The following is a 26345-nucleotide window of genomic DNA, read 5'->3' as shown; positions in this document are numbered from 1 at the left end:
ATGTAAAACTTACTTGTGGACACATTAACTTGTTTTTGGAAGACATTTAGGCTCCATCCATTTATTTTCTGGTGAAATAGCATTTCAACTATATACATAACTTGAGCATAAAGACATACAAGCAATACAATGAAATTATATATATACACAACATATTTACAATATATACACATACAAAATAATGTAATTTACAGCAAAGTCTACTTTGGTAAAGTCATTTGATACAAAATGCATTTAAGTAAAGTATTATAAAACTGACAACTTCATTGGTGGGAGACAATTGATGTCATATTAGTAATATGACATGAAGACTTCTACACTGGTGACATGAAGACTTCTACACTGGTGACATGAAGACTTCTACACTGGTGACGTGAAGACTTCTACACTGGTGACATGAAGACTTCTACACTGGTGACATGAAGACTTCTACACTGGTGACATGAAGACTTCTACACTGGTGACATGAAGACTTCTACACTGGTGACATGAAGACTTCTACACTGGTGACTGATACCAGGAACAAGGTGAGGACTGAGTGTAAGACAAGAGAAGACCTACAAGGTGGACATAGTATCTTCACTTCCTGGTCGTTTAGTTTTCTTTTCAGTAAATCTAAAATAGATCAGATAATACAACTTTGTACAGTGTTGGACCTATCTAGTGCAGTCAAACAGTTTTACATAACATGTCTTCTGGCAGCTGAAGGATCAGGTTGACATGTGTCATGTGTCCACCTTGTCCTACCCAGAGGTGTCCCAGCTTCCTGTGCCTGGACAGACCTTAAACCTCGTTAAACCTCACGACACACTTAGGTGAGAGGTATTGTCTTTGAATAACCCTCCAGACATCACATATAGAATGTGAGCAATGTAAGTCATAAGAGAACATTTATAGTAATTTACTGTTGGTGTTCTTTTTTGCAGATCATAAAAGGTGAGAATTTCAGTTTGTAGTTGTATGGAACGCATTATTATACAGTATTTTAAACATAGATTTCCAACACATTCAGAAAAATGTGGTTAGATTTTACACTTGTTAAAAAATATACCAAGGTTGAGTCATTTTTTCTTAAACAGCAATATATGCTTCTTTGTACAATAAAAAATTAAAAAAATATTTTTAACAATGTATTTACAGTCTGTTTAAGAACTTAGGAAGATGTGGTCACCCTCTCCCTCAGTTAACCTGTGATTTTCTGAAACACAAATATAAAACTATGATCAATGATACAGCAGTTTATCTCTGCTCGCTGTGGTCGTTACACAGTGGTTGTTATCCCGATGATACAGTCGCAATAAATGACTATCATTGTATTCATGTTGTAAATGTACAAAAACACACAAACATCTAAAGTCACCAATCGCTCACCTGTTTGTTTGGTCGGTGGACCTTGAAGGATGACGAGCCGCTGTCCGAGCCTCGCTCGTGTTCCGCCTCCCGCCTCCTCTTCCCCAGAGCGCTCCCGGCCCAACGAGCCTGGCGCCCTGCAGACACAGCGCCAACACAGGAGGCATGGTTACTGGAGGCATGGTTATAGGAGGCATGGTTATAGGAGGCATGGTTACTGAAGGCATGGTTATAGGAGGCATGGTTACTGGAGGCACGGTTACAGACCCATCCTCCTCTCTGACCACCAGTACACTGTAGAACTGCACTTCTAACCCTTGATCTTCTGTTGCTAGTATAGCTTGTAGTGTGTGTGTTAGTATACAGGGTGTAGTGTGGTGCTGTGTGCTAGTATACAGGGTGTAGTGTGGTGCTGTGTGTTAGTACACAGGGTGTAGTGTGGTGCTGTGTGCTAGTATACAGGGTGTAGTGTGGGCGTGGTTCACTAATGTCCCTCCATGCTTACCAGGATGCTGAGGCACAGCAAACTCGTGACCACTCCCACTCTCCTCCTGATTGGTCAGTCCTGCTAGCGGGGAACTGGACCTATGGCAGCCTAGAATAGCCAAACAAAAATGTCAATTTCAACTAGATGTAAATATGAGTAGAAAAAATAAACACAGACCACAAGCCAAAGTGGAATGGAATCTATATGTAATGGTTATGTAGCCTGTGAACTAAGTAGTAGTGAATATGTGGTCTTGAAAAGTGATTTTTGAACTGAGTTTGTTGTCAGAGGGTTATAGTGGACATGTGGCCTTACCCTGCTGCTGTGTTGGTCCAGGAAGGAGTGTGGAGTCACTGGACACCAGCTGTTCTTTCTGTTCTCTATGAGCTGGAGGACAGAGAGAGGAAGAGAGAGACAGGGAAGAGGGAGGGGAGAGGGAAATGAGAAGGTATGTTAGAGATGTAGCCTGTGGTCGTTGAGAGCGTTGGGGTGGGAGTGAAGCGTGTGGCGTCCACGCTGGGCTCACCGGGGCAGCTGGCGCTCCCGCGCTGCTTCCTGTCAGCGGAGGGACACGACGCGGGCCTCATCCCGCTCAGGTTCAAGTCCTCCACAGGGCCGGACGGCACGGCCGCCAGCAGGCCTGGAGACACGCAGAGAGAGAGACACGGGGGTCAGCACGCCTGACGGACGACACGCGTGTACGATGGAATGAGCAGACAGGACAACGCAGACAGAGACGGCTCCAGCCTTACTGAGTCCTCTGTAGCGCGACAGCTGCTGGTAGATCTGCCTCATGCGTTCGATGTTGAGGCGGCTGACTTCGGCGTGGTTGACCATGGGCTTGGGGTAGTCCACCCCCACCACACACTGGGCCCCGCGCTGCACCTCCACCGGAGCGTTCCAGGGGTCGTAGATGAACTTGGCCGGGTAGTCTTTCAGGACAGGGAGGTAACGTCTAGAGGGACAGGAGAGAGAGAGACAAGTCCTTTAGTATAGGGAGGTAACGTCTAGAGGGACAGGAGAGAGAGAGACAAGTCCTTTAGTATAGGGAGATAACGTTTAGAGGGACAGGAGAGAGAGAGACAAGTCCTTTAGTATAGGGAGATAACGTTTAGAGGGACAGGAGAGAGAGAGACAAGTCCTTTAGTATAGGGAGGTAACGTTTAGAGGGACAGGAGAGAGAGAGACAAGTCCTTTAGCATAGGGAGATAACGTTTAGAGGGACAGGAGAGAGAGAGACAAGTCCTTTAGCATAGGGAGGTTGTGTCTAGGACTGGTGAGGGAGACAAGTCTTTGACTGCGTGTGTCTGAGTGGTGTGTGGGTGCGTGTGTCTGTCTGGTGTGTGTGAGTGTGTGTGTGTAAAAGTGTGTGTGGTGTGTGTACGTGTGTGAGTGTGTGTGGTGTGTGGTGTGTGTGTGTGGTGTGCCCCCTACCTGATGTAGTCCCCATTGGGGTCCATGCGCCGTCCGAAGCCCACGGGACAGTAGCAGTGGAAGAAGGGCTGGAAGAAGGAGCTGCAGGAGTGACACATCCAGCTGCCTGCGTTCACGCTCCAGTCTGTGTCCAGCAGCAGCTCCTCAAACACCTGCGCACACACACACACACACACACACAGCTTGTGTTACAAACAAGCCTATGCTTATCCTCACCTACATACCCCCCCTCCTTCCTGTTTTCCCTCCCCCTCCTGTCCCCTCTCCCTCCTCCTCACCTTCATCCCCTCCTCCCAGTTGATCCACAGGTCTCCTCTGGTGAGGAAGCAGGCCACGGCGTGGCGGGCCAGCGGGTGGATCCAGCCCTCCTGCCTCAGCTGGGTCATGATGGCGTCGATCCAGGGGAAGCCTGTCTTGGCCTCCGCCCACTTGGCCAGCGCCTCGGGGTTGCGGTCCCAGGGGATGCGGATGCAGACGGGGTTGCCCTCCATCTTGTCGAAGCGGGGGTTGTTGGTGGCGGCCGTGTAGAAGAAGTCCCGCCACAGCAGCTTGGTCTTTACCTGGAGGGAACGAGTCAGCACAATACGAGTCGTTAACCGGAGGTGCACTTTCATTTGTAATATGCAAGTGTCCTAGGTGTGTCCTATGTGTGTGTCCAAGTGTCCTAGGTGTGTGTCCAAGTCTCCTAGGTGTGTCCAAGTCTCCTATTTGTGTGTCCAAGCATCCTAGGTGGGTGTCCAAGTCTCCTAGGTGTGTGTCCAAGTCTCTTAGGTGTGTGTCCAAGCGTCCTAGGTGTGTCCAAGCGTCCTAGGTGTGTCCAAGTCTCCTATGTGTGTGTCCAAGTCTCCTAGGTGTGTCCAAGTCTCCTAGGTGTGTGTCCAAGTCTCCTAGGTGTGTCCAAGTCCCCTAGGTGTGTGTCCAAGCGTCCTAGGTGTGTCCAAGTCTCCTAGGTGTGTGTCCAAGCGTCCTACGTGTGTCCAAGTCTCCTATGTGTGTGTCCAAGTCTCCTAGGTGTGTCCAAGTCTCCTAGGTGTGTGTCCAAGCGTCCTAGGTGTGTCCAAGTCTCCTATGTGTGTGTCCAAGTCTCCTATGTGTGTGTCCAAGTCTCCTAGGTGTGTGTCCAAGTCTCCTATGTGTATGTCCAAGTCTCCTAGGTGTGTGTCCAAGTCTCCTAGGTGTGTGTCCAAGTCTCCTAGGTGTGTCCAAGTCTCCTATGTGTGTGTCCAAGTCTCCTAGGTGTGTGTCCAAGTCTCCTAGGTGTGTGTCCAAGTCTCCTAGGTGTGTGTCCAAGTCTCCTATTTGTGTGTCCAAGCATCCTAGGTGGGTGTCCAAGTCTCCTAGGTGTGTGTCCAAGTCTCTTAGGTGTGTGTCCATGCGTCCTAGGTGTGTCCAAGCGTCCTAGGTGTGTCCAAGTCTCCTATGTGTGTGTCAAAGTCTCCTAGGTGTGTCCAAGTCTCCTAGGTGTGTGTCCAAGTCTCCTAGGTGTGTCCAAGTCCCCTAGGTGTGTGTCCAAGCGTCCTAGGTGTGTCCAAGTCTCCTAGGTGTGTGTCCAAGCGTCCTAGGTGTGTCCAAGTCTCCTATGTGTGTGTCCAAGTCTCCTAGGTGTGTCCAAGTCTCCTAGGTGTGTGTCCAAGCGTCCTAGGTGTGTCCAAGTCACCTATGTGTGTGTCCAAGTCTCCTATGTGTGTGTCCAAGTCTCCTAGGTGTGTGTCCAAGTCTCCTATGTGTGTGTCCAAGTCTCCTAGGTGTGTGTCCAAGCGTCCTAGGTGTGTCCAAGTCTCCTATGTGTGTGTCCAAGTCTCCTATGTGTGTGTCCAAGTCTCCTAGGTGTGTGTCCAAGTCTCCTATGTGTGTGTCCAAGTCTCCTAGGTGTGTGTCCAAGTCTCCTATGTGTGTGTCCAAGTCTCCTATGTGTGTGTCCAAGTCTCCTAGGTGTGTCCAAGTCTCCTATGTGTGTGTCCAAGCGTCCTGGGCCTGTGGCAGCGTCTCACCTTCTTGTCGGTGTGGGCCAGCTTGCTGTAGAGCAGGCGGCAGGACAGACAGCCAAAGCGCAGGTAGGGGCTGAGGTCCAGGGAGCCAGACAGCAAGGGGCTGGAGGGCTCCTTGGGACCCTCCACATTCCCCAGCAGAGCCTGGAGGGAAACACAAGACAGGCTCACATCACAATCCAGAGGAACATGTCCAGCGTTCAGATTTACACTGTGCGTCAACTGGATGACGCGTTTGCAAAGAGTGTGTGTGTGTGTGTGTAATAACGTACAGCAGAGGGATCAGGAGCCAGTGTGTGTGTGTGTGTAACAACGTACAGCAGAGGGATCCAGCTGTTTGTCTATCCTGAGCAGAGCTTCAGTCTCTCCTCCTGGCCACACTGCTGGCAGCAAGTCTTCAGTGTCGAACCCTGGACAGGGACACACATACACATGTTCAGTCAAACTCCCCGAGCCTCCTCCATGTCCAGTACTGAGATGGAGCAGTGCTGGAGATGCAGACCCTAGTGCTCGTGTCTTTACCTAGCTCCTCCAGCAGGGGCACGCCGTACTTGTCCCTGTGGTCCTTGGTGACGGGGGTGACACAGCGGCCCATGTGGGCCAGGGACAGGGGCTCCACGGGGGGCTCCGGAGGGGGCATGGAGGCCACCAGCATCTGGAAGCGCTTGTACGTGAGGGGAGGGTGGCCCCCGTTTGTCTCAATCACCCTGCGGAGGGAGGGAGGAGGGAGTCCAGTTAGGTCACAACATACATGAAGTGCATTCCAGGTGCCTGAGATCTGGGATATGTAGTAGGAACGATTACAGCAGCACTTGGATATGCAAGCAAGGATAAAATAAGGACTACATATATACATGCGAAACTGTGTGAAGATTTTTGGTGCCATAAAATAGGGGACTATGTAAGAAAAAGTGATATAACTTTTGTTCAATTTAATAAAGGATATGAAAATACCCTATATTCAAGCTCCCAATCTGCCTTTCAGTTTAGTGTTTCACTTCATGTCACTGTAGAAGGACTTTTGGTGCTAACTGGATAAACTGACCTAACATGAAGTTGACACAAACACACCCAAAGGAATCCCATGTGCCAGTTCCACTTACTTGTCGAGGTCGTAGAGAGAGTGAGAGGTCCGCACGATCACCTCCACTCCTGCCTCACTGGCCAGTTTCTTAATGGCCGCATCTCGCTCCTTCCCGAAGGGCTCCGAGTCGCACTCAAACGTCAGCCTGTTGATGTTCCACTCCTGGGGGGGGGGGGGGGTGAGAGAGAGAAAGAGAGTGTTAGCCCTACCCCTAGCTCACGTGAACACGTACAACTAAGGGCTAGGGGTAAGAGGTAGGGCAAAGGGGTAGAGGTACGGGGTAAGGGTTAGGGATAAGGGGTATAGGTAAAGGGTAGGGGTAAGGGCTAGGGGTAAGGAGTAGTATTGGGATTCGGCCTAAGTCTAAACAGAGGATAGGTGATACCAAAGTCTGAGTTTCAGTTGACCCTGAAACAAACCTAGGCCCTCTGTGTTCTGTGTTCAAACACCATTAAGAACTGTTGTTATTAGTCTGGCCTCTCTCCCTCCATAGCTCCTACCGCCCTTGATAACTGTCCATGTGAGCCTGCTCTATGAAGCCACCCCCACACTGGAGAAGAGCCCCAGGAGGAAGCAGGGAAGCAGCAGGGGGTCTGACCTTGAAGAGGCTGGGGAAGATGTTGGCCGGCTGGCCCCGGATCACAAACAGGCGAGAGTTCACCTTCCGCAGGCTGGCGTCCAGGTCCTCCAGGCTCTGCAGCAGGAACCTGGGGGAGGAGAAGAAGAGGTTCCCATGGTTACGGAATGGCCCAACCTGGGGAGACGGAACTCCTGAGCTCCGCCCCTGAGCTCCGCCCCTGAGCTCCGCCCCTGAGCTCCGCCCCTGAGGTCCGCTCTCTGTGAATATCACAGAGGAAGGTTCTTCCTGCTGTGGACACATCCCATACTTGTCCTCGACGCCCCCAGATAAACAGTGATTACTGAGTGGAGCGTGAAGGTTTCTGGCACAACTTGCAGAACTGCAGGCCACCAGTAGAGGGTGGTCACAGCACAGGAAGTCCTGTTGTGTAATGTTTTATATAATACGTTTCATAAGGGCTGACTACAGGTGGTATTTTTCACAAGACTGTTATAACACTGTATTTTTACTATTGTGCTTCATTTTAAATGGAAGTATATTAACTAATGTAAAAAAAAATATATGGTTAAAGAGTGTAAGAATATATGGTTATATTTATTTTTGTTGTTTAGGTACGCCACCTAAGCTCCTGAGTAAAGAATCATCAAGGTGTGTGTGTGTGTGTGTGTGTGTGTATGTGTGTGTGTATGTGTGTGTGTGTGTGTGTGCATGTGTGTGTGTGTGTGTGTGTGTGTGTGTGTGTGTATGTGTGTGTGTGTGTGTCCCACACGTGCAGATTGGCAGCACTCCAGAACAGTGTTGAGCCGTCTAAGCTCAGAAGCACGTGATGTCACTGCCTGCCCTGTGATGTCAATGCCTGCCTTGTTTCATAACTGTCCCACTGTAGTGTTCCTGGACTTGGAGTCTCCTTCAAAAGCTTCCAGCACATTCTCCTCTGTCTCTTTAGGAAGAGCATTAGTAATGTATAAATGCATGGGTCACTTAGTCTTGATTTAGAAAGGTGTAACAGTCAAATCCGAAGCCTTATTCTGTATTATTTTATATCATCACTGCTCCAGGTTTATTTCATTTTCTTATCCTTTTCGGAGAGGCTTCCAATATCAATATCTCCAAAGAGCCATAAATTCCTCACTGTCATGTAGGTGACTGTGTTAAGGTTCCAACTACCTCACTGTTGTCATTCAGTAAACCAGGGCGCTGTTCAGCACTGACAGCAGATGCTGTGGCTCCTGGTGACTAAGGAGCAGGGAGAGGTTTGGGATGCTGTCACCCAGCTGGTGACTAAGGAGCTGTGCTGGTGGTGTGATCAGTCAAAACAGGCATTTCCCTGTGTTCATTAAACAGGAGTGTCATCACGGCCAATATTCATTTATTTACAGACACTTGTTGTCGTTCTGTACTGCTCAAATGTCAGCCTCATTCAACCTGCATCAACTGCATTGGACAGTTCATTTATAATTACTTTATGATCTACTTTATGATGTAAGTCACCACAACAGCAGGCATTTCCTCAACCCTCATTATAGACATTTCCTAATTCATTTAAATGACACTAACATCTGTATTTTTTTTCTGATCAAGTTTGTAAGCTGAAGGAGACTTCAGACATTGTTCGGAAAACGTGACATATTATCTTTCATTATAAAGACCTTGTCAGTGGCACAGCTGAACCAGCGCAGGCTTATGGCAATCGCGCCGCGCTGTAGAAGCAACGCTAGCTAGGAGGCTACAGCCTAGCCCACTGAAAAGTAGGTCATCTCCATGACAACTGGTGACTCAAGAAAGACGGACTTTCCTGGCACACTAACCGCCTCTCTTTCAAAGTGGAATGCCTCAATTTTAAAGTCCCTGTCCTGCATTGTCCATTTTCTCCTTTACAGAATATGATAATAATAAAATAAAATAATAATAATTTTATGCACTTTATAATTTTTTTACACCTGCCAACAACAAAGCCAGGTAAAAATAAAACCATTATTGGATTCCACAAATAAGAGAGTGAGTGAGAGAGAGAGAGAGAGAGAGAGAGAGAGAGAGAGAGAGAGAGAGAGAGAGAGAGAGAGAGAGAGAGAGAGAGAGAGAGAGACAGACAGACAGACAGACAGACAGACAGACAGACAGACAGACAGACAATACCTGTTCAAGTGTCAGGTAAAAGCCTTATGTCAAACCAAACCTGGACCCACTGTTTGCACTATGATCCCTACCATTAAAGATCTGTACAGTAATCGAGCAAAACATCTGGATTCATCTGAGGAATCTTTCTGGAAATCAAAAGCCAACCAATCTATATGACTTGTTAATGTTTTGTCTGAACTGTCATAGCTTGATTTAGCATCTAGATGATAATATTTGTGCTTTACTTTCTGAAACCTTCCTTTAAGGCTTGCCTTTAAGAAGGTAAGACAAACCAAGCTAACAGGACGTCTAAACAAAACAAAAACAAGAGGAGTAGTTGGGCGTTCCTCACCTCCACCTGTTGACCCCAAGGTTAGAGGAGCCGGCGAACCAGGGGTCTAGGAAGTAGACACAGCGCACCGAGTCCACGCCACGCACCGCCTCCAACAGGGCAGGGTTGTCATGGAGACGCAGGCCCTTCCGGAACCAGTGGATGGAGTTGGTGGCCATGGCACAAGCAGCGCTGAGAGAGGCAACAGGGAGGGTTAGATGAGTTTCCTGCATCACAACTCTAAACTCATAACTCATAACTCATGAATTAGATCAATCTGGACAAGGGAAAAGGAACTGGCAAACTGACTGGAATAAATTAGTGACGTATATAACCAGAATTATGCCTTTGCCAACCACACAAACATGAGACTAAATGTGAAATATTGCCTATTCTGCATTTTTTAATAAATGGTTAACAACACTGACAACATCAAACGTGAGTCAAAGCATGCTGAATCAAACGGAATATTTAAATGTACAAATGTGCATCACATGCACTATTAAGAATGATAATCTGTTCAATAAACTGTTTCATGTTTCCACATTAATGATGTGTGAAAAAGAATTGTAATTATCAACTGCAAATCACACTTAGTATAAATATGAACAGGAGATTCACTGATGTATCAACAAAATGTATGTTGTACCACTTTGAAATATACCATGTGCAAAGTATACCAGTTCTGGTGTTTATTTGTGGGCATACTCACAATTTTCTATAAAGATAATCAAATTGATATGTATTTAATTACTGAACTTAATACTGCAAACCATATACAAAAATCTTATATATAAACAATGGTCTGTCTCGTCCATTCAGTCCCATATCGAGGTCAGTTTCCATTTATGTAACTCCAAATCTACTCTCTGTTCACGGACACGTTATACAATTTGACAAGCGTTTGTTGAGAATTAAATAAACAATCCCATCTCACCTTAAAACGTGTCACGATAGTAAATGTCTTATATCACATTCCAGGACACAAGGTCGTTTTATTCCTCGGTGATGTCTAGTCAGTTAAGTCGAGCAGTGCTGTGTTCTAGACGGGTTCGGTTTGCCGAGACAACAACTAGATGGTTTCATAACTATTTTTGCAACTGCGCATGCTCTGTTTCAGCGAAACTCTATTGACATAGAAATGGAATAGTCAGAGACATTATCCATTACGTTACAGATATTTTAAATCTTGGAAAACTAAGATTGGAATAACACGGGGTCGAGGTCATATTTCGACCTTAAGCCAATACACATTTTTTAAAGTGTCAAAATTATTTGTAGAAATTAATGGTGTAAAAACAAATGCTTCAGCATTTTAAAGATAATTCCTTGTTCTGATTCTGTTTCAGTGTCTACTGCTAAATTTCTAGACCACCAGGGCCACGCCCCATCCAGTAACAAAGTGGCGACCTAGAAAAAGGACACACTCCATTGGTCAGATTGGTCGTGACGCAGACGGCAGGAACTCACGTTTATTCAGCGTGGACCGAAAGCACTTTATAGTTTATTTTAAGTTATTTTGTGCACTGTACCTTCTTCTTTTTGGTATGTACATTTCGTGCATGTCTTAATTATGGGTTAGAAACACGTATTTACCACTTTAATCATCCATTTCTACTAAACAAAACTCCGCCCCATTTATCAGGGAAAGATGTTATTGGTGAATTTTTGTCAGTACCCGGATGATCACGAGTAGGAGGGCAGGTTAACACCGTTTGGCAGCCCTGATGGCTCAAAGTACCACAGTTGCTTGATAAACCTTTCATTTAAATGTAACTGTGTACAATCTAAACATATGTACAGCTCTACATTAAGTCCGAACACATTAATGACATATGATTACATTATTAGTTTTTAGATCATAGAGACAAGTGTAAACGTACTACAGTAGTTTTGTCAATAACACATTTATCAATGTGGATTTTTGTCAGGGCAAATTCAGCATCACTTTGTTTGGGGTCCTTCGTTCTGAGTAAGCGCCAGTCGCTCTCTTGTTAGCGGCAACACTGGAACGCAACCAAGGCAGTGTTTGCAATATATCATCCAATACACACTTTTGGGGTTTATTTACAGGTCCATTATTATCCGGATATGAATTTAGAGTTGCTCGGTAATTACATTTACTCGTTCATTTACAATTTGGTCGACCTTTTGCCCGTAAACTAGGGAGTTGTTTATGCAGCCTTTAGCTTTAGCATGGCTATTCAGCCAATCGAGTACTTCTACTAGCTACAGAGCGCGTCTAGCTTCAATGCGAACTCATTTTAGTTCACAGAAATTACTAAAATACGATTTGTATTATTCACATAGTTTTACTGTTACATAGCTAATCAGCTAGGTAACGCTTGTTCGCTATTAAGCTACTTGGTCAGTGTTGCTGTGTTGTTGACCCTTATTAGCGTACCGTACAGTAGCTTTCTTTGTATTGTTGAATGAATGCAGCTGTCAAGCAGTGATGCTAAAGATCTGACTCCGGGGTTGCTTGATTACTTGCTCGATCGGTGCTGGCCATGTTTGTTTAATAAACCTACGATTTTCTTTGCTTCTGCAGAGTCATTTGGGCAGAACTATCCAGAGGTAAGGCTAGCTTATTGACTAGACAACAAGTGTGATGTTATTCATTGCCAGTTTCGATATTTTCTTCATTTAGAGATAAATGTGTATGTTTGTAATCGTCCAGAGTGCATAGCCTTTCTGCGGTTGCCTTAGTGACATCTCTGGCTATTGTGTGGTAGGAAGCAGATGGGACCCTGGACTGCATTAGCATGGCGCTCACCTGCACCTTTAACCGCTGGGGCACGCTGCTGGCCGTGGGCTGCAACGACGGGAGAATCGTCATCTGGGACTTCCTGACGCGGGGCATCGCCAAAATCATCAGCGCTCACATCCACCCGGTGTGCTCGCTATGGTGAGACGAGCTCGAGCTCGTAACGCATGTGTTGCACTTACATGACGTGTAATAGAGAGTTTCATTGGTAGGCAGACTGGACACGCATATGAAAAGTCATGGCCGATAAAAATGTAAATGAAACATGTCCAGCCAATCATTGAGTTATTGAGTTATTGATTTGTACCCTTACTTGTGTTGAATAAAAAGTTTGCTGCCAAATTAGGATCTTGAATAAGCATCATTTTGTCACACAACTAGGAAAAAATGCCACATGCCGTGTATGACATTTTAATTTCAAGATACAGTAAAATAACTGTTTAGTCTATTCAGCCTACATCAAATTCATTGTAAAACATAAACAAGGACATCAAATCAGTTTAGCTTCCATTGATAACCCCCCATGCCATGTGTGTGTCCGCAGTTGGAGCAGAGACGGCCACAAGCTGGTGAGCGCGTCCACAGACAACATCGTGTCCCTGTGGGACGTCCTGACGGGGGACTGCGACCAGAGGTTCCGGTTCCCCTCGCCCATCCTCAAGCTGCAGTACCACCCCCGGGACCTGTGAGTACCCTGACCAGCAGACATGGAGGCAGGGCCTGCCCTCTGACAGGAGGCAGACATGAAGGCAGACATGGAGGCAGGGCCTGCTCTCTGACTGGAGGCAGACATGGAGGCAGACATGGAGGCAGGGCCTGCTCTCTGACTGGAGGCAGACATGAAGGCAGACATGGAGGCAGGGCCTGCTCTCTGACTGGAGGCAGACATGGAGGCAGACATGGAGGCAGGGCCTGCTCTCTGACAGGAGGCAGACATGGAGGCAGGGCCTGCTCTCTGACAGGAGGCAGACATGGAGGCAGGGCCTGCTCTCTGACAGGAGGCAGACATGGAGGCAGGGCCTGCTCTCTGACAGGAGGCAGACATGGAGGCAGGGCCTGCTCTCTGACAGGAGGCAGACATGGAGGCAGGGCCCCCACTCAAGACGTCCTCGAGTTCTTTTGTCCCTAGTGTAGTTGTTTGTTTTGTTAGTTACCTTTACATGGCTTATCTGGTGGTCATGGTCCGTTATAGATGCTGCAGTACCAAACACATGAGTTCCGTACTGGTCTAAGAACTATTACATTTCGTTCATTTCCAAGACTAATCCCCTGTCCAAGAATCCAACCATGGATATTGGATGTTATATCGCAGTTAACTTTGCTGCTATATGGGGGTGTAACATTTAGTCATTAAGCAGACGCTCTTATCCAGAGCGTTACAGTATACTGAGGCACAATATATCGCAATGCCCCAAAAAACATTGCGGGCAGCCAAAACATGAAGCAGACATTGTGAAAAGCAAATAAGTGCCAATAGGAAGAAACATAAGAGCATGTAGTTAAACAAGTTACAATTAAACAACATGATCCTCAAAAGTGCAAGAGTGTACCTGTAGGAAAGCAAACAACAATAATATAATAATAATTCACAGCGAGTACAAGTAGTAAAATCAGTTAAAACTAACCAACAAGTGCAACAAGTCCCTCAATAAGTGTCATTGTGTTCCTGGAGGAAATAAACTAACATCTGATCCAACAAATATATGTATGTGTATATGTATACATATACATACAAAAGCATATAAAGTTGTGTAATGCTGGATGGTTTAGTTTTGACTGGCAACATACTGACGCTGCTCGTCCACAAACTCATATAACAGGATGTTCACTTCTCCTGCTAGGATACCTGTTCATGCTGCTAGGATACCTGTTCATGCTGCTAGGATACCTGTTCACGCTGCTAGGATACCTGTTCACGCTGCTAGGATACCTGTTCACGCTGCTAGGATACCTGTTCACGCTGCCAGGTCTCTCACATTGCCTTGCAGTATCTCACGTAACTGCCTGTCACGTGACTTCCATTGAAAATGAATGGGAGGCTAAATTGAGGTCTCCCCCCTGAAAAAAAAGTTTAATTTAAAATGTTGTTCAAATTGTGATACGTTTTGTATTGTGAACACAGTATCGTGATACGTATCGAATCGTGAGCTGAGTGTATCGTTACACCCCCACTACTATATCTCAAAAATATCTTCTCTGGTTCTGTGGAGGGTCAGAGAGGCATCCCTCATCCCTCGCTGAGTTGCTCTTCCTGGGGTTACTTCAAACAGTTGACTCTCTGGGAGTCTCTCCTCTGGTGGTTTAGGTTGGTTATAGGTGCTGGCCTGTGGTCATCTCTGAAGCCCTGTGTGACACTGCTGGTTGGTTATAGGTGCTGGTCTGTGGTCATCTCTGAAGCCCTGTGTGACACTGCTGGTTGGTTATAGGTGCTGGTCTGTGGTCATCTCTGAAGCCCTGTGTGACACTGCTGGTTGGTTATAGGTGCTGGTCTGTGGTCATCTCTGAAGCCCTGTGTGACACTGCTGGTTGGTTATAGGTGCTGGTCTGTGGTCATCTCTGAAGCCCTGTGTGACACTGCTGGTTGGTTATAGGTGCTGGTCTGTGGTCATCTCTGAAGCCCTGTGTGACACTGCTGGTTGGTTATAGGTGCTGGTCTGTGGTCATCTCTGAAGCCCTGTGTGACACTGCTGGTTGGTTATAGGTGCTGGTCTGTGGTCATCTCTGAAGCCCTGTGTGACACTGCTGGTTGGTTATAGGTGCTGGTCTGTGGTCATCTCTGAAGCCCTGTGTGACACTGCTGGTTGGTTATAGGTGCTGGTCTGTGGTCATCTCTGAAGCCCTGTGTGACACTGCTGGTTGGTTATAGGTGCTGGTCTGTGGTCATCTCTGAAGCCCTGTGTGACACTGCTGGTTGGTTATAGGTGCTGGTCTGTGGTCATCTCTGAAGCCCTGTGTGACACTGCTGGTTGGTTATAGGTGCTGGTCTGTGGTCATCTCTGAAGCCCTGTGTGACACTGCTGGTTGGTTATAGGTGCTGGTCTGTGGTCATCTCTGAAGCCCTGTGTGACACTGCTGGTTGGTTATAGGTGCTGGTCTGTGGTCATCTCTGAAGCCCTGTGTGACACTGCTGGTTGGTTATAGGTGCTGGTCTGTGGTCATCTCTGAAGCCCTGTGTGACACTGCTGGTTGGTTATAGGTGCTGGTCTGTGGTCATCTCTGAAGCCCTGTGTGACACTGCTGGTTGGTTATAGGTGCTGGTCTGTGGTCATCTCTGAAGCCCTGTGTGACACTGCTTGTCTGCGTAGCGTCCCCCACTCTGAGGAGCCTGACGGTTCCTCTGTGTTCTCCACACCACCCCCTGCCTCCAGAGACAAGGTGCTGGTGTGCCCCATGAAGTCGGCCCCGGTGCTGCTCACGCTGTCCGACTCCAAACACGTGGTCCTGCCCGTGGACGACGACTCGGACCTGAACGTGGTGGCGGCCTTCGACCGGCGGGGGGAGTTCATCTACACCGGCAACGCCAAGGGAAAGGTGTGTGTGTTGGTCTGTTTGTGTGTGTGTTGGTCTGTTTGTGTGAGTGTTGGTCTGTTTGTGTGTGTGTCTGTCAGAACTGGGTCAGTTGCTGAGATCAGTATAACACAAGTATTTGAGTAATGTTTAATCTGCTTCTTGGCACTGATAAGAGTGAGTGATTGGATTGATCACAGTGGTTGACATTAAGCAAGTGCATATTATTTCATAGTATTTCACTCGCTGAGTCGCTGTGTCTCAATACAGCCTTACTACATACTGTTTAGGATAAATTGTTATTTTAAACATCGGTATAGGTATTGGCCCAGAATTTCAGAAGTCTTGCAATTTCATACTTAAAGGCAGGGTAGGTAATGTTGTTGTGAAGCACTTTGTCATATCTGCTGAACCAAACTTCACATTCTGATAGTAACCATCTAAAGATTTGACAGTAAAATTAAATAAATCTGTGGGCGTCGCATGACTGTAATAAACACGACTAATCATTTCATTCAGACCGAACAAAATGATTGGACGTCATGCAGACCCAATCCAATGATTGAACGGGCTGCTTGTTTGCCTGTCTACCTACCTCCCGACAGTAGACAGGCATGTTCATTTGTTTTGAAGGAGTGGCTTTAAAGGGAGGGGGTGGGATATTTAGGTTTGAATCCTTTCAAACTCAGGCCAACATGGCTAGGTTTGCAAAACTTACCGACCCTGCCTTTAATACAGACTACCCAACTTCCTCCCTCAGATCCTGGTGTTGAACACAGACACTCAGGACCTGGTAGCATCCTTTAGGGTGACCACAGGCACTAGCAACACCACGGCCATCAAGTCCATCGAGTTTGCACGCAAGGGCAGGTGAGTCCATGTGCATGGGACCAAGGGAACCGAAATGTCTTTAAGCGCTTGTCTCATTTTCCATGGCTTCGAGGCGACTGAACTGATAACCATGTCGGACCCAGGCGTTGATAACCATGTCGGACCCAGGCGTTGATAACCATGTCGGACCCAGGTGTTGATAACCATGTCGGACCCAGGCGTTGATAACCATGTCGGACCCAGGCGTTGATAACCATGTCGGACCCAGGCGTTGATAACCATGTCGGACCCAGGCGTTGATAACCATGTCGGACCCAGGCGTTGATAACCATGTCGGACCCAGGCGTTGATAACCATGTCGGACCCAGGCGTTGATAACCATGTCGGACCCAGGCGTTGATAACCATGTTGGCGATGATGTGAGCGGAATGTGCCTGTTGTTTGTGTGGTGACCAGTTTCCTTCCTGTGTCCAGCTGTTTCCTCATCAACACAGCCGACCGCATCATCCGCGTGTACGACGGCAGGGAGGTCTTGACCTGTGGCAGAGACGGGGAACCAGAGCCCCTGCAGAAACTACAGGACCTGGTCAACAGGTACACACAGAGGCATACACACTACTGTGTGTAGGGAGTCAGGTGCTGAGCGGTGAGGGAGTCGGGCTAGTAATCTGAAGGTCGCCAGTTCGATTCCCCGGCCGTGCCAAATGACTTTGTGTCCTTGGGCAAGGCACTTCACCCTACTTGCCTCGGGGGGAATGTCCCTGTACTTACTGTAAGTCGCTCTGGATAAGAGTGTCAGCTAAATGACTAAATGTAAAATGTAAATGTATGTGGAGTGGAGCCGGTGTGTAACAGCAGAGGGTGTGTATGAAGTGTAAAGGATGTGTAACAGCAGAGGTGTGTATGAAGTGTAAAGGATGTGTAACAGCAGAGAGTGTGTATGAAGTGTAAAGGATGTGTAACAGTAGTGGTGTGTATGAAGTGTAAAGGATGTGTAACAGCAGAGGGTGTGTATGAAGTGTAAAGGATGTGTAACAGTAGTGGTGTGTATGAAGTGTAAAGGATGTGTAACAGTAGTGGTGTGTATGAAGTGTAAAGGATGTGTAACAGTAGTGGTGTGCGTGTCCTCCAGAACCCCCTGGAAGCGATGCTGCTTCTCTGGGGATGGGGAGTACATCGTAGCGGGCTCGGCCAGGCAGCATGCCCTCTACATCTGGGAGAAGAGCATCGGGAACCTGGTGAAGATCCTGCACGGCACCAGAGGAGAACTGCTGCTGGACGTGGCGGTAGGAACACTGTCCTCTCCTCATCTCCTCTCCTCCCCATCTCTCCTTCACTCTCCTTTCCTCGCCTCTCCTCCTCTCCTCATCTCCTCTTCACCTCCCTTCTTCTCCTCTCTCCTCCACATACTCCTCCTATCCTCTCAATTATATTATATACTTTATTAAATTAGCTTTACAGGCCAATAGTGTGAAAATGGTTGATAGGCTGATAGTTGGCAACAAAGACCTGCGTTCATAGTGTTTGAAGCCACCTACAGAGGTCAGTTTAGGGAGCAGACAGGATCCTGAGGACACCAGAGGAACATAAGGGCGGGTCCCAGTCAAGCTAACACACTACTACTTACTTGGATATTAGCCAGCTCCAAATGTTAGTGTCCCAGTGATGGGATTTACATCTGTGGTTGCAGCTCACTAGAACGTTCTATTGCAACATTACTCGCTGGTGGGAAACCAAGGATGCCAATATCCTGGTATGGCAACCCACAGTACCTGACCTTAGATGACCCTGCCAAGCAGGTCCAGTCTTGACAAAAGGGCGATCAAGACTCCAGGAGGTGTAACATGGCTGCACAGCTAGTGCTTGATGATCCCATAGCTCTTCTCTACCCTTTTCAACTTACAAAAACACTTCCTGAACACAAAGGCACTGTGGGGTCCTTTCTGTTCCTTCACAACTATATTAGCAACACTAAGTAAGACAGGAAGAAAGGGTACCCTAACCCTGACACTGGGCAAGGAATGACATGGTGTTCTATGAATTCTAAGAATCTGGTTGACAATTCCGGTGGAAGTCAAGAGTAAACAGAGTAGAAAGTGTCACATTTCATACAAAAACATTTTGATTTTGAAGGTAAGACATGATTTCCTCTTATCTGATGTATTCACAATATTAGTGTAATGTAAGGTTAGTGTAGTGTAGTGTAATGTAAGATAGCCAGTCTATAGGTTACAATGTTCCTTTAATATTAAACCCAAGAGAAATTTTAGCTACCGTGAGCACCAAAAGTTATTACACCATAACAATTCCTTACTTGTAATATTATTATTTTGGTTTGAGTGTTTGCATGAAGAATGGTTTAATTGTACCCTCCTTCAATTTGTGGATGCTCCACTTTAAACCACTTTTGGAAGAAAAAAAACTGTCAGATATACTTGGACAGTTTAAAAACAGTGATAATCATGAGGGAGATGGGTAAGCGCAGTCTCTGAGTTTGACATCTGGTTTCATATGGGAAACCCAGAATGTTCCGGACACTGTTAGCAGTCATGTCATTAAAGAGGGTAGTTCATGTTCAATGTGACTGTAGACAGCAGAAGACAACAAGCCCCCAAAACACACCTTACTGTCCAAGGGACTCTTGGACTCCTCATGAGATTCCCCCTACTTTAGTGCGGGTTATATGAAATGATTCTTGCGTTCAGAGAGGGATACTAGCAAAAGTCAGACAATGATATCTAACCTGTGACCGTCAGGCTTCTCCAGCATGCCCCAGCGCCCTGCCAGCATGCCCCAGCGCCCTGCTCCGTGTCCCTCCTTCCAGCTGTGGCAGCCTCAGCCCACTCTGGACGCCATTGTGTCGGCTCTGTGGCGCGACCTCTGCCCGGGACGCCCCCCGGGGCCCCGCCACCCCCTGGAGCACATCTACTCCAGCATGTCCCAGCGCCCCGAGCTAGCCACCCTGCCCCTCTACTCCGTCTACTTTGACCCCGTCACCGAGAAGCTGCCCTGCACGTCCTCAGAGGGACCCAAGTGGGTAGAGCTTCCAGAAACCCAGCTCCCTGTTATTCCCAGTCCTTGTCCCGTGCACTAAAACCAATGTGTTCCCCTTGTGGTCGAAAGGCACAGTTTCAACCTGCGGCTGAGTGTGTTTGACTCGTGGGCCGACCTGGACAGGGAGAGCCAGAGAGTCCAAGAGAGGGAGTCAAAGAGGAGGCGCTTTGTGGCTCCTGGAGGAGGGGCCCATGCCAGGGGCCTCTGCCCGTGTAGACTAGACTTCTCCTGTAGACTAGACTGCTCCTGTAGACTAGACAACTCCTGTAGACTGTCTCGCTTCGGAGCCTCCAACAGGACGAGAAACCCAACCCAAACTTGAAACATCTGATTTAACTGAATCGTTCTACTCTATTTCATTGAAGCAGTATTAACTCATTCAAAAAATAAAGAATGACCTCGGAAGCCTCATCCAAAATGCTTCTTGGAAAATCTTTCATGTTTCAGTTTCAGTTTTATCCAGGAAGCACAATACAGACACACAGGCATCCAGACAGACAAAAAGAAAATAAACAACCAAAAAGATTGTGGTAGATAAGTGGTTTAGTTGACTGTTTGAAATGCCTTTGACCCCTGAAGCCACTCTGTTGACCCCTGACCTCCACAGTGGCACCCAGTGCGTCCCATCATCGCCTCCATCTCCAGTGGAGTGGTGTCCATCTGGGCCCAGAACCAAGTGGTGAGTGTCCCATGCCCAGCCCCTCCTGTCGGCCCTTGTCTGGGTAAACAGGCCCCTAAAACCCTGCCTAAGATCCAGGAATCATTCCTAACTTACACCTGGACCCTACTCTGGGAACTAGTGAAAGTAACACAGGTCCTATTTCAGCCCACCATCAGTTGCCCGATACCAAACTTGAAATATTCCACTAAAACAGCTGGTGGCCAAAACCAACCAATTCCAAACCAAAACACCAATAGTATCTTATTAATAGTTGTAGCACCCAGTGCTGGTTCTAGCTGCGTTGTGAGTTGTTGTTTTGGGTGTTCAGGAAAACTGGAGTGCTTTTGCCCCGGACTTTAAAGAGCTGGACGAGAATGTGGAGTACGAGGAGAGAGAGTCTGAGTTTGACATAGAAGACGAGGACAAGAGTGAACCAGAACAGACAGGTACACACACACACACCCACACACTGTCTTTCCATTATCTTTCTAGTGAAAGGATATTGATGCTGTGTATTTGTGTGTGTGTGTGTGTGTGTGTGTGTATGTGTGTGTGTTAGGCGCGGATGCGGCCGAGGATGAGGAGGTAGATGTGACCTCTGTCGACCCCATCATAGCCTTCTGCAGCAGGTGACTGGAGGGGATTTGGGGATAGACCTGGTCCACTATTCACACCAACCTTGAAACCTGTTGAGAACTAAATCCTCCCCCTCTCTTATCCTCACCACCCCTCCCACTCCCACCTCCACCCCCATCCTCACATCCAACCCTACCGACCTTCACCCACACCTTCTTCTCCTACCCTCACCTCCACCTACCCCTCCCCCCCCCCAGTGATGAGGAGCTGGAGGACTACAAGGCCTTGCTGTACCTGCCCATCGCCCCGGAGGTGGAGGACCCCGAGGAGAACCCGTTCGGCCCTCCTCCGGACGGCGCTGGAGGCGGCTCGCAGACGGCCCCCGCCGAGGAGCCCTCGTCTGCGGGGGACGGCAAGAAGCAGCGGCAGCCCTCGTCCGAGGGGGGGCCGGCCAAGAAGAAGGCCCGCACCACCACCATCGAGCTGCAGGGGGTGCCCAGCGACGGTGAGGCCTCAAACGAGGACACACACATCACACACACACACATCACACACACGGCCCTGCAAACGGATTCAACCCCCCTGAACAATTCTGTGATAAGCGAAAATGAAGCGAAATGTTGTTCTGATCCAAATCAATAGAAAATCCAAAGCTTCAGTGATGACTCCACTAACAGCACCCAGTGCTGCTGAAGGGTGATCACACACAGTAAACTAACCCCCCCCTTCCCTGCCCTCCTGTCCCCCAGAGGTGCACCCCCTGCTGGGCGTGAAGGGCGACAGCAAGTCGAAGAAGAAGACCGCGGGCCGTCCCAAAGGCTCCAAAGGTAAAGAGAAAGACTTCCCCTTCAGGCCCAAACCCCACAGGGGCGAGCGGCCCTACCCCTCGGACGGAGACGCGGGAGGAGGAGGAGGAGGAGGGATGAAGGGCAGGATGGAGGGGGGCCTAGCCACAGCTGGTAAGGACCCGAGCTCCCTCTAGCCGCGCCTCATGGCTGGGAGCTACGCTAGGCTAGCTGTTCACGTTGCTTCACGTTGCCCCCAGCCTTCTCCAACACCCACATGCTGACTGATCCTGCAAGTCCCCTAAGTTAGGCACCGGACACATGACCCCACCCCCTTGCTTAGCCGCCCCCCCCCCCTCTCCCAGAGTGGGCGTGGTCAGTGCTGACTTCCTGTAGGCAGCGTCAGGTCCTCGTGGGCTCTCCCATGGCTAGCTTCGCCTACTTCCTGCTTGCCCTTTGACCCTCCTGCTCCTGCCTGGCTCCTGCTCGCTCGTCCCAGGCGTGTGTGCTGTGTGTGTCTCCAGGTACGCTTCCTCATGTCCTCTGTGGGCCCCTGCGGCAGGCGCTCCTGCGGGGCCGTGAGTCTAGCTTGATTTGGACGGGCGTGTACGTGTGAGGTGTGCTTAGTGGGATCTCCTGTGCGTGCGATGGGCAAGCTGGTTTCCTGGGATTAGTTTGTTGTTATTGTTTGAACTCTCTCTCTGTATCCCGTGCTTATGTCATGTGCAACTTAAGAAGGCCCACCAGATGAGTCCTAGTTTACTGTTTAAAAGCCGGAACCCTCAATGCGTCATCGCCCCTCTGTATATTTGCCCAGTGCCAGTAACTGGTCAGTGAACCATGAAAGGCTCTAGCCGTAAATGGTCCAGCTGAGCAGACGAATGGTTACCTGCATGATAGCCAGTGTCACAGTGGCATCACCACAGCCCTGATCCACTGGTGTGTTGATACTGGACTGGTCCCAGGCGCTCTCTGATGCTTGTGGCCTTTTCCCCCACAGGAAGTCTGGGTTCCCAGTCGTACAAGCAGCCTGATTTGCAGGGTCTGGACTGACGGGGCCCTGGTCCAGGAGAAGAGACGGCAGCCCTCGTCTCTTCTCACCACTAAAGACTGTCCTCATGACCTCAGAATACCCCCCTCCAGGATGGTGAAAGACAGCCCGGAATCACTGGACCCTGGGGCGTTCTCCTTCCCCTGACCCTCAAGGATTGATGTCACCGTAGTTACCTGGACGTTGAACTCCTCTCCTATGGGTGTACCTTGATGTTCAGTTGTACCTGTGTTCTGTGCAGGGTGCGGGATGTACCGAGCTCTGAAGATACTCCCTGCCTTTCATTACTGCGTCACCGTTTCTGTATAGGAGCTTTATACTTTTTTAATACATTCATTAAACCATTTTGATCTTTGGTGAGTGGAGCCTGTTTGAATGGGGAGTTCTAGGTTATCAGAATAGGCTGTGAAAGAGGTTAATGTTTCCCCCCAACCTAATCAAGTTCCCGTCTGTAGAACCTTCTGCTCCTATAGATCTGGTACCTCTGTAGAACCTGGTGTCCCTCTAGAACCTGGTATCACTGTAGATCCTGGTGTCCCTCTAGAACCTGGTACCTCTGTAGAACCTGGTGTCCCTCTAGAACCTGTTACTTCTGTAGAACCTGGTGTCCCTCTAGAACCTGTTACTTCTGTAGAACCTGGTGTCCCGCTAGAACCTGGTACCTCTGTAAAACCTGGTGTCCCTCTAGAACCTGGTATCACTGTAGAACCTGGTGTCCCTCTAGAACCTGGTACCTCTATAGAACCTGGTGTCCCTCTAGAACCTGGTACCACTGTAGAACCTGGTGTCCCTCTAGAACCTGGTACCTCTGTAGAACCTGGTCTTCCTGAACGTGGTGAGGAGAGGCCCCCCTTCATTTAGTCATTTTTACACCACAAGTACCTACATCACCACAAGTACACTGATAAGAAAAAGTATCTGAATTTTTTGGAATTTCTCACATTTCTGCATAAAATCACCATCAAATGTGATCTGATCTTTGTCAAAATTACTGTCATCAAAAAACAGTATCTGCTTAACTAAAACCACCCAAAAAGTTATAGGTTTTCATATTTTATATAGTATAGCATTATTATATAGAGTATAGCATGCAAACAATGACAGAAGGGGGAGGAATAAGTAACTGAACCCTCTGCCTAAGGAGACTTAGAGAGCAATAGAAACCAATTTTTACCAAACAATTTAAGTCAGGTGTGTGCCCAATCACTGATGAGTGGCTTAAAGCTGCCCTGCCCACTATAAAACACACCTGGTAAGAATTGTCTTGATGAGAAGCATTGTCTGATGTGCACCATGATTCGCTCAAAAGAGCTGTCTGAAGACCTGCGATCAAGAATTGTTGATCTGTATAAAGCTGGGAAAGGATACAAAACCATCTCTAAAAGTCTGGATGTTCATCAATTGACAGTCAGAGAAGTTGTCTACAAATTGAGAGAGTTTGGCACTGTTGCTTCTCTCCCAAGGAGTGGCTGTCTACCAAAGATGATGCCAACGGTTCAGCGCAGAATACTCAGAGGTAAAAAAGAACCCTAGAGTGTCTGCTAAAGACTTACAGAAATCACTGGCACAGTCCAATGTCTCTGTGCACACCTCAACTATATGTAAAACAATTGCCAAGAATGGTGTTCATGGGAGGACTCCACGGAGGAAGCCACTGCTGTCTAAAAAAAACATTGTTGCTCGTTTAATGTTCGCACAAAGGCACTTGGACACTCCACAGAAGTTTTGGCAAAATATTTTGTGGACTGATGAAACCAAAGTTGAATTGTTTGGGAGGAACACACAACGTCATGTGTGGAGGAAAAATGGAACAGCTCACCAACATCAACACCTCATCCCCACGTGAAGCATGGTGGAGGGTGCATCGTGGTTTGGGGCTGTTTTGCTGCCTTAGGGCCTGGACAACTTCATTCATTAATGGAAAAATTAATTCAATCAGGATGTTTTGCAGGAAAACTTGAGGCTGTCTGTCAGACAGTTGAAGCTAAAAAGAAGATGGATGCTGCAACAAGACAATGATCCAAAACACATAAGTAAATCAACTTCAGAATGGTTTCAGAAGAACAAAATACACGTTCTGGAGTGGCCAAGTCAAAGTCCAGACTTGAACCCCATTGAGATGCTGTGCCATGACCTCAAGACGGCGATTCATGCCAGACATCCCAGGAATCGGACTGAACTACAGCAGTTTTGTAAAGAAGAATGGGCCAAGATTAGTCCTGATCGATGTGCCAGACTGATCTGCAGCTACAGGAAGTGTCTGGTTGAAGTTATTGCTGCCAAAGGGGGGGCCACAAAATATTAAATGTGATGGTTCAGTTACTTATTCCTCCCCCTTCTGTCATTGTTTGCATGCTATTCTCATTAAAATATGAAAACCTACAAATGTTTGGATGGTTTTAGTTGAAGCAGACACTGTTTTCATCTGTGTGATTTTGACAGATCAGATCACATTTGATGGTGATTTTATTCAGAAATGTGAGAAATTCCAAAAGGTTCAGATACTTTTTCATACCACTGTACCTACATCAGCACAAGTACCTACATCACCTCAAGTACCTACATCCAAACCTGTTCACTTCCCTTCAGCCATCCAGGTCATTTTCATTTCATATACAGTACCAGTCAACATTTGACTGGTACTGTATATAATCTTAATACAATTAGACTATACAATATACATGGCAAAAGATGCCCAATGGATGGCATTCAGATGTATCATTGCATTTGCTGCTGGAGACCATTTCAGCATCTACGTGTGTCTAGTTGCACCACAGGGGGGTGCTGCTGCCACACTGCCAGTGAGGTCTCTGCTGCCACACTGCCAGTGAGGTCTCTGCTGCCACACTGCCAGTGAGGTCTCTGCTGCCACACTGCCAGTGAGGTCTCTGCTGCCACACTGCCAGTGAGGTCTCTGCTGCCACACTGCCAGTGAGGTCTCTGCTGCCACACTGCCAGTGAGGTCTCTGCTGCCATGTTCCGGGAGATCATAAGGAACTGCTCACTGTCATATGGCAGAGCGGTTAGGGAATCGGGCTATCAATCAGAAGGTTGCTGGTTCAAATCCAGGCCGTGAAAAATGACCTTGACAAAGTGTCCATGGGCAAGGCACTTCACCCTACTTGCCTCGGGGGAATGTCCCTGTAAGTCGCTCTGGATAAGAGCGTCTGATAAAATGACTACATGTAAATGTCAGTAACATTCCATTAGGTGCGTCTAAACAGGTCAATGCCATTTTGCACAACTTTTGCTGTCAAGCTCCAGAATGACGTGACCTTGAGTCGGTACGGGGAAGCACTAAGATGTTTGTCAGGAAGCTGTATGCTTGGAGTGTGGTGCTGTAACTCAATGTGAGAAGTGAAAAACACTACTGCCTTTCGTTGTAAAACACAGGTAAAATCTTTTTTGTTTAGTTTTTTTGGAAGCATTCAAATGCTTCTTAATTAAGCTTTTGACTCACTGGTTAAGAACAGCAGTGCTCATATAAGCTCCTTACATTCACAAGGACGTCACACAGACATGCATAAATGATGCTCACTGTTGTGACACGTCGTGCCCCATTTCCTGTTTTTAGACGTTCAGATGTAACACATCTCTGGAACCTTCCCTCGTGATGAACTGAAGTGTCGTGGAACGACCAGAAGGCAGATTGAGGGATGAGCTTACCCAACTGCTCATCCTTCACAGCGCTTACATAACTCTGCTGTTGTTATGGTGACGGTGGACTATGTTTGCTCCTGG

The 26345-nt window shown here is 47.7% G+C and overlaps 3 protein-coding genes across 4 annotated transcripts; 2 read left to right on the top strand and 1 right to left on the bottom strand.

Annotated features, from left to right (window-relative positions):
• Positions 1-29: 29 nt before the first annotated feature.
• cry3b (cryptochrome circadian regulator 3b) lies at positions 30-10446 on the bottom strand. Its single transcript, XM_084704454.1, has 15 exons — positions 10310-10446; positions 9394-9564; positions 6942-7050; positions 6363-6505; positions 5782-5966; positions 5578-5669; positions 5263-5403; positions 3550-3831; positions 3272-3423; positions 2590-2792; positions 2364-2477; positions 2153-2224; positions 1856-1945; positions 1372-1487; positions 30-1198 (listed from the first exon to the last, which is right to left on the bottom strand). The coding sequence occupies exons 2-15, from the start codon at positions 9549-9551 to the stop codon at positions 1184-1186; spliced, it is 1872 nt and encodes a 623-aa protein (XP_084560580.1). The 5' UTR covers positions 9552-9564; positions 10310-10446; the 3' UTR covers positions 30-1183.
• An 889-nt stretch (positions 10447-11335) lies between these two features.
• rbbp5 (retinoblastoma binding protein 5) lies at positions 11336-22959 on the top strand. 2 transcript variants are annotated; one of them, XM_084704465.1, is made up of 14 exons: positions 11336-11482; positions 11924-11949; positions 12108-12280; positions 12684-12824; positions 15508-15670; positions 16407-16516; positions 16952-17071; positions 17610-17763; positions 20139-20210; positions 20521-20638; positions 20752-20821; positions 21026-21273; positions 21518-21595; positions 22554-22959. In XM_084704465.1, the coding sequence occupies exons 1-14, from the start codon at positions 11464-11466 to the stop codon at positions 22604-22606; spliced, it is 1545 nt and encodes a 514-aa protein (XP_084560591.1). In that variant the 5' UTR covers positions 11336-11463; the 3' UTR covers positions 22607-22959. The 2 variants fall into 2 exon arrangements, with proteins under 2 accessions (XP_084560591.1, XP_084560590.1); XM_084704464.1 differs by having other exon boundaries at positions 21518-21727.
• Positions 17779-20132, top strand: LOC146273993 (uncharacterized). Its single transcript, XM_084704524.1, has 3 exons — positions 17779-18610; positions 19234-19510; positions 19601-20132. The coding sequence occupies exons 2-3, from the start codon at positions 19245-19247 to the stop codon at positions 19851-19853; spliced, it is 519 nt and encodes a 172-aa protein (XP_084560650.1). The 5' UTR covers positions 17779-18610; positions 19234-19244; the 3' UTR covers positions 19854-20132.
• Positions 22960-26345: the final 3386 nt, after the last annotated feature.

The sequence above is a fragment of the Hypomesus nipponensis genome, chromosome 9 (genome assembly GCF_054491055.1).
Source record: "Hypomesus nipponensis isolate SF chromosome 9, ASM5449105v1, whole genome shotgun sequence".
Taxonomy (NCBI): domain Eukaryota; kingdom Metazoa; phylum Chordata; class Actinopteri; order Osmeriformes; family Osmeridae; genus Hypomesus; species Hypomesus nipponensis.
Note: the sequence above shows the minus strand (reverse complement) of the source record. Positions and strands in the feature narration are given on the sequence as shown.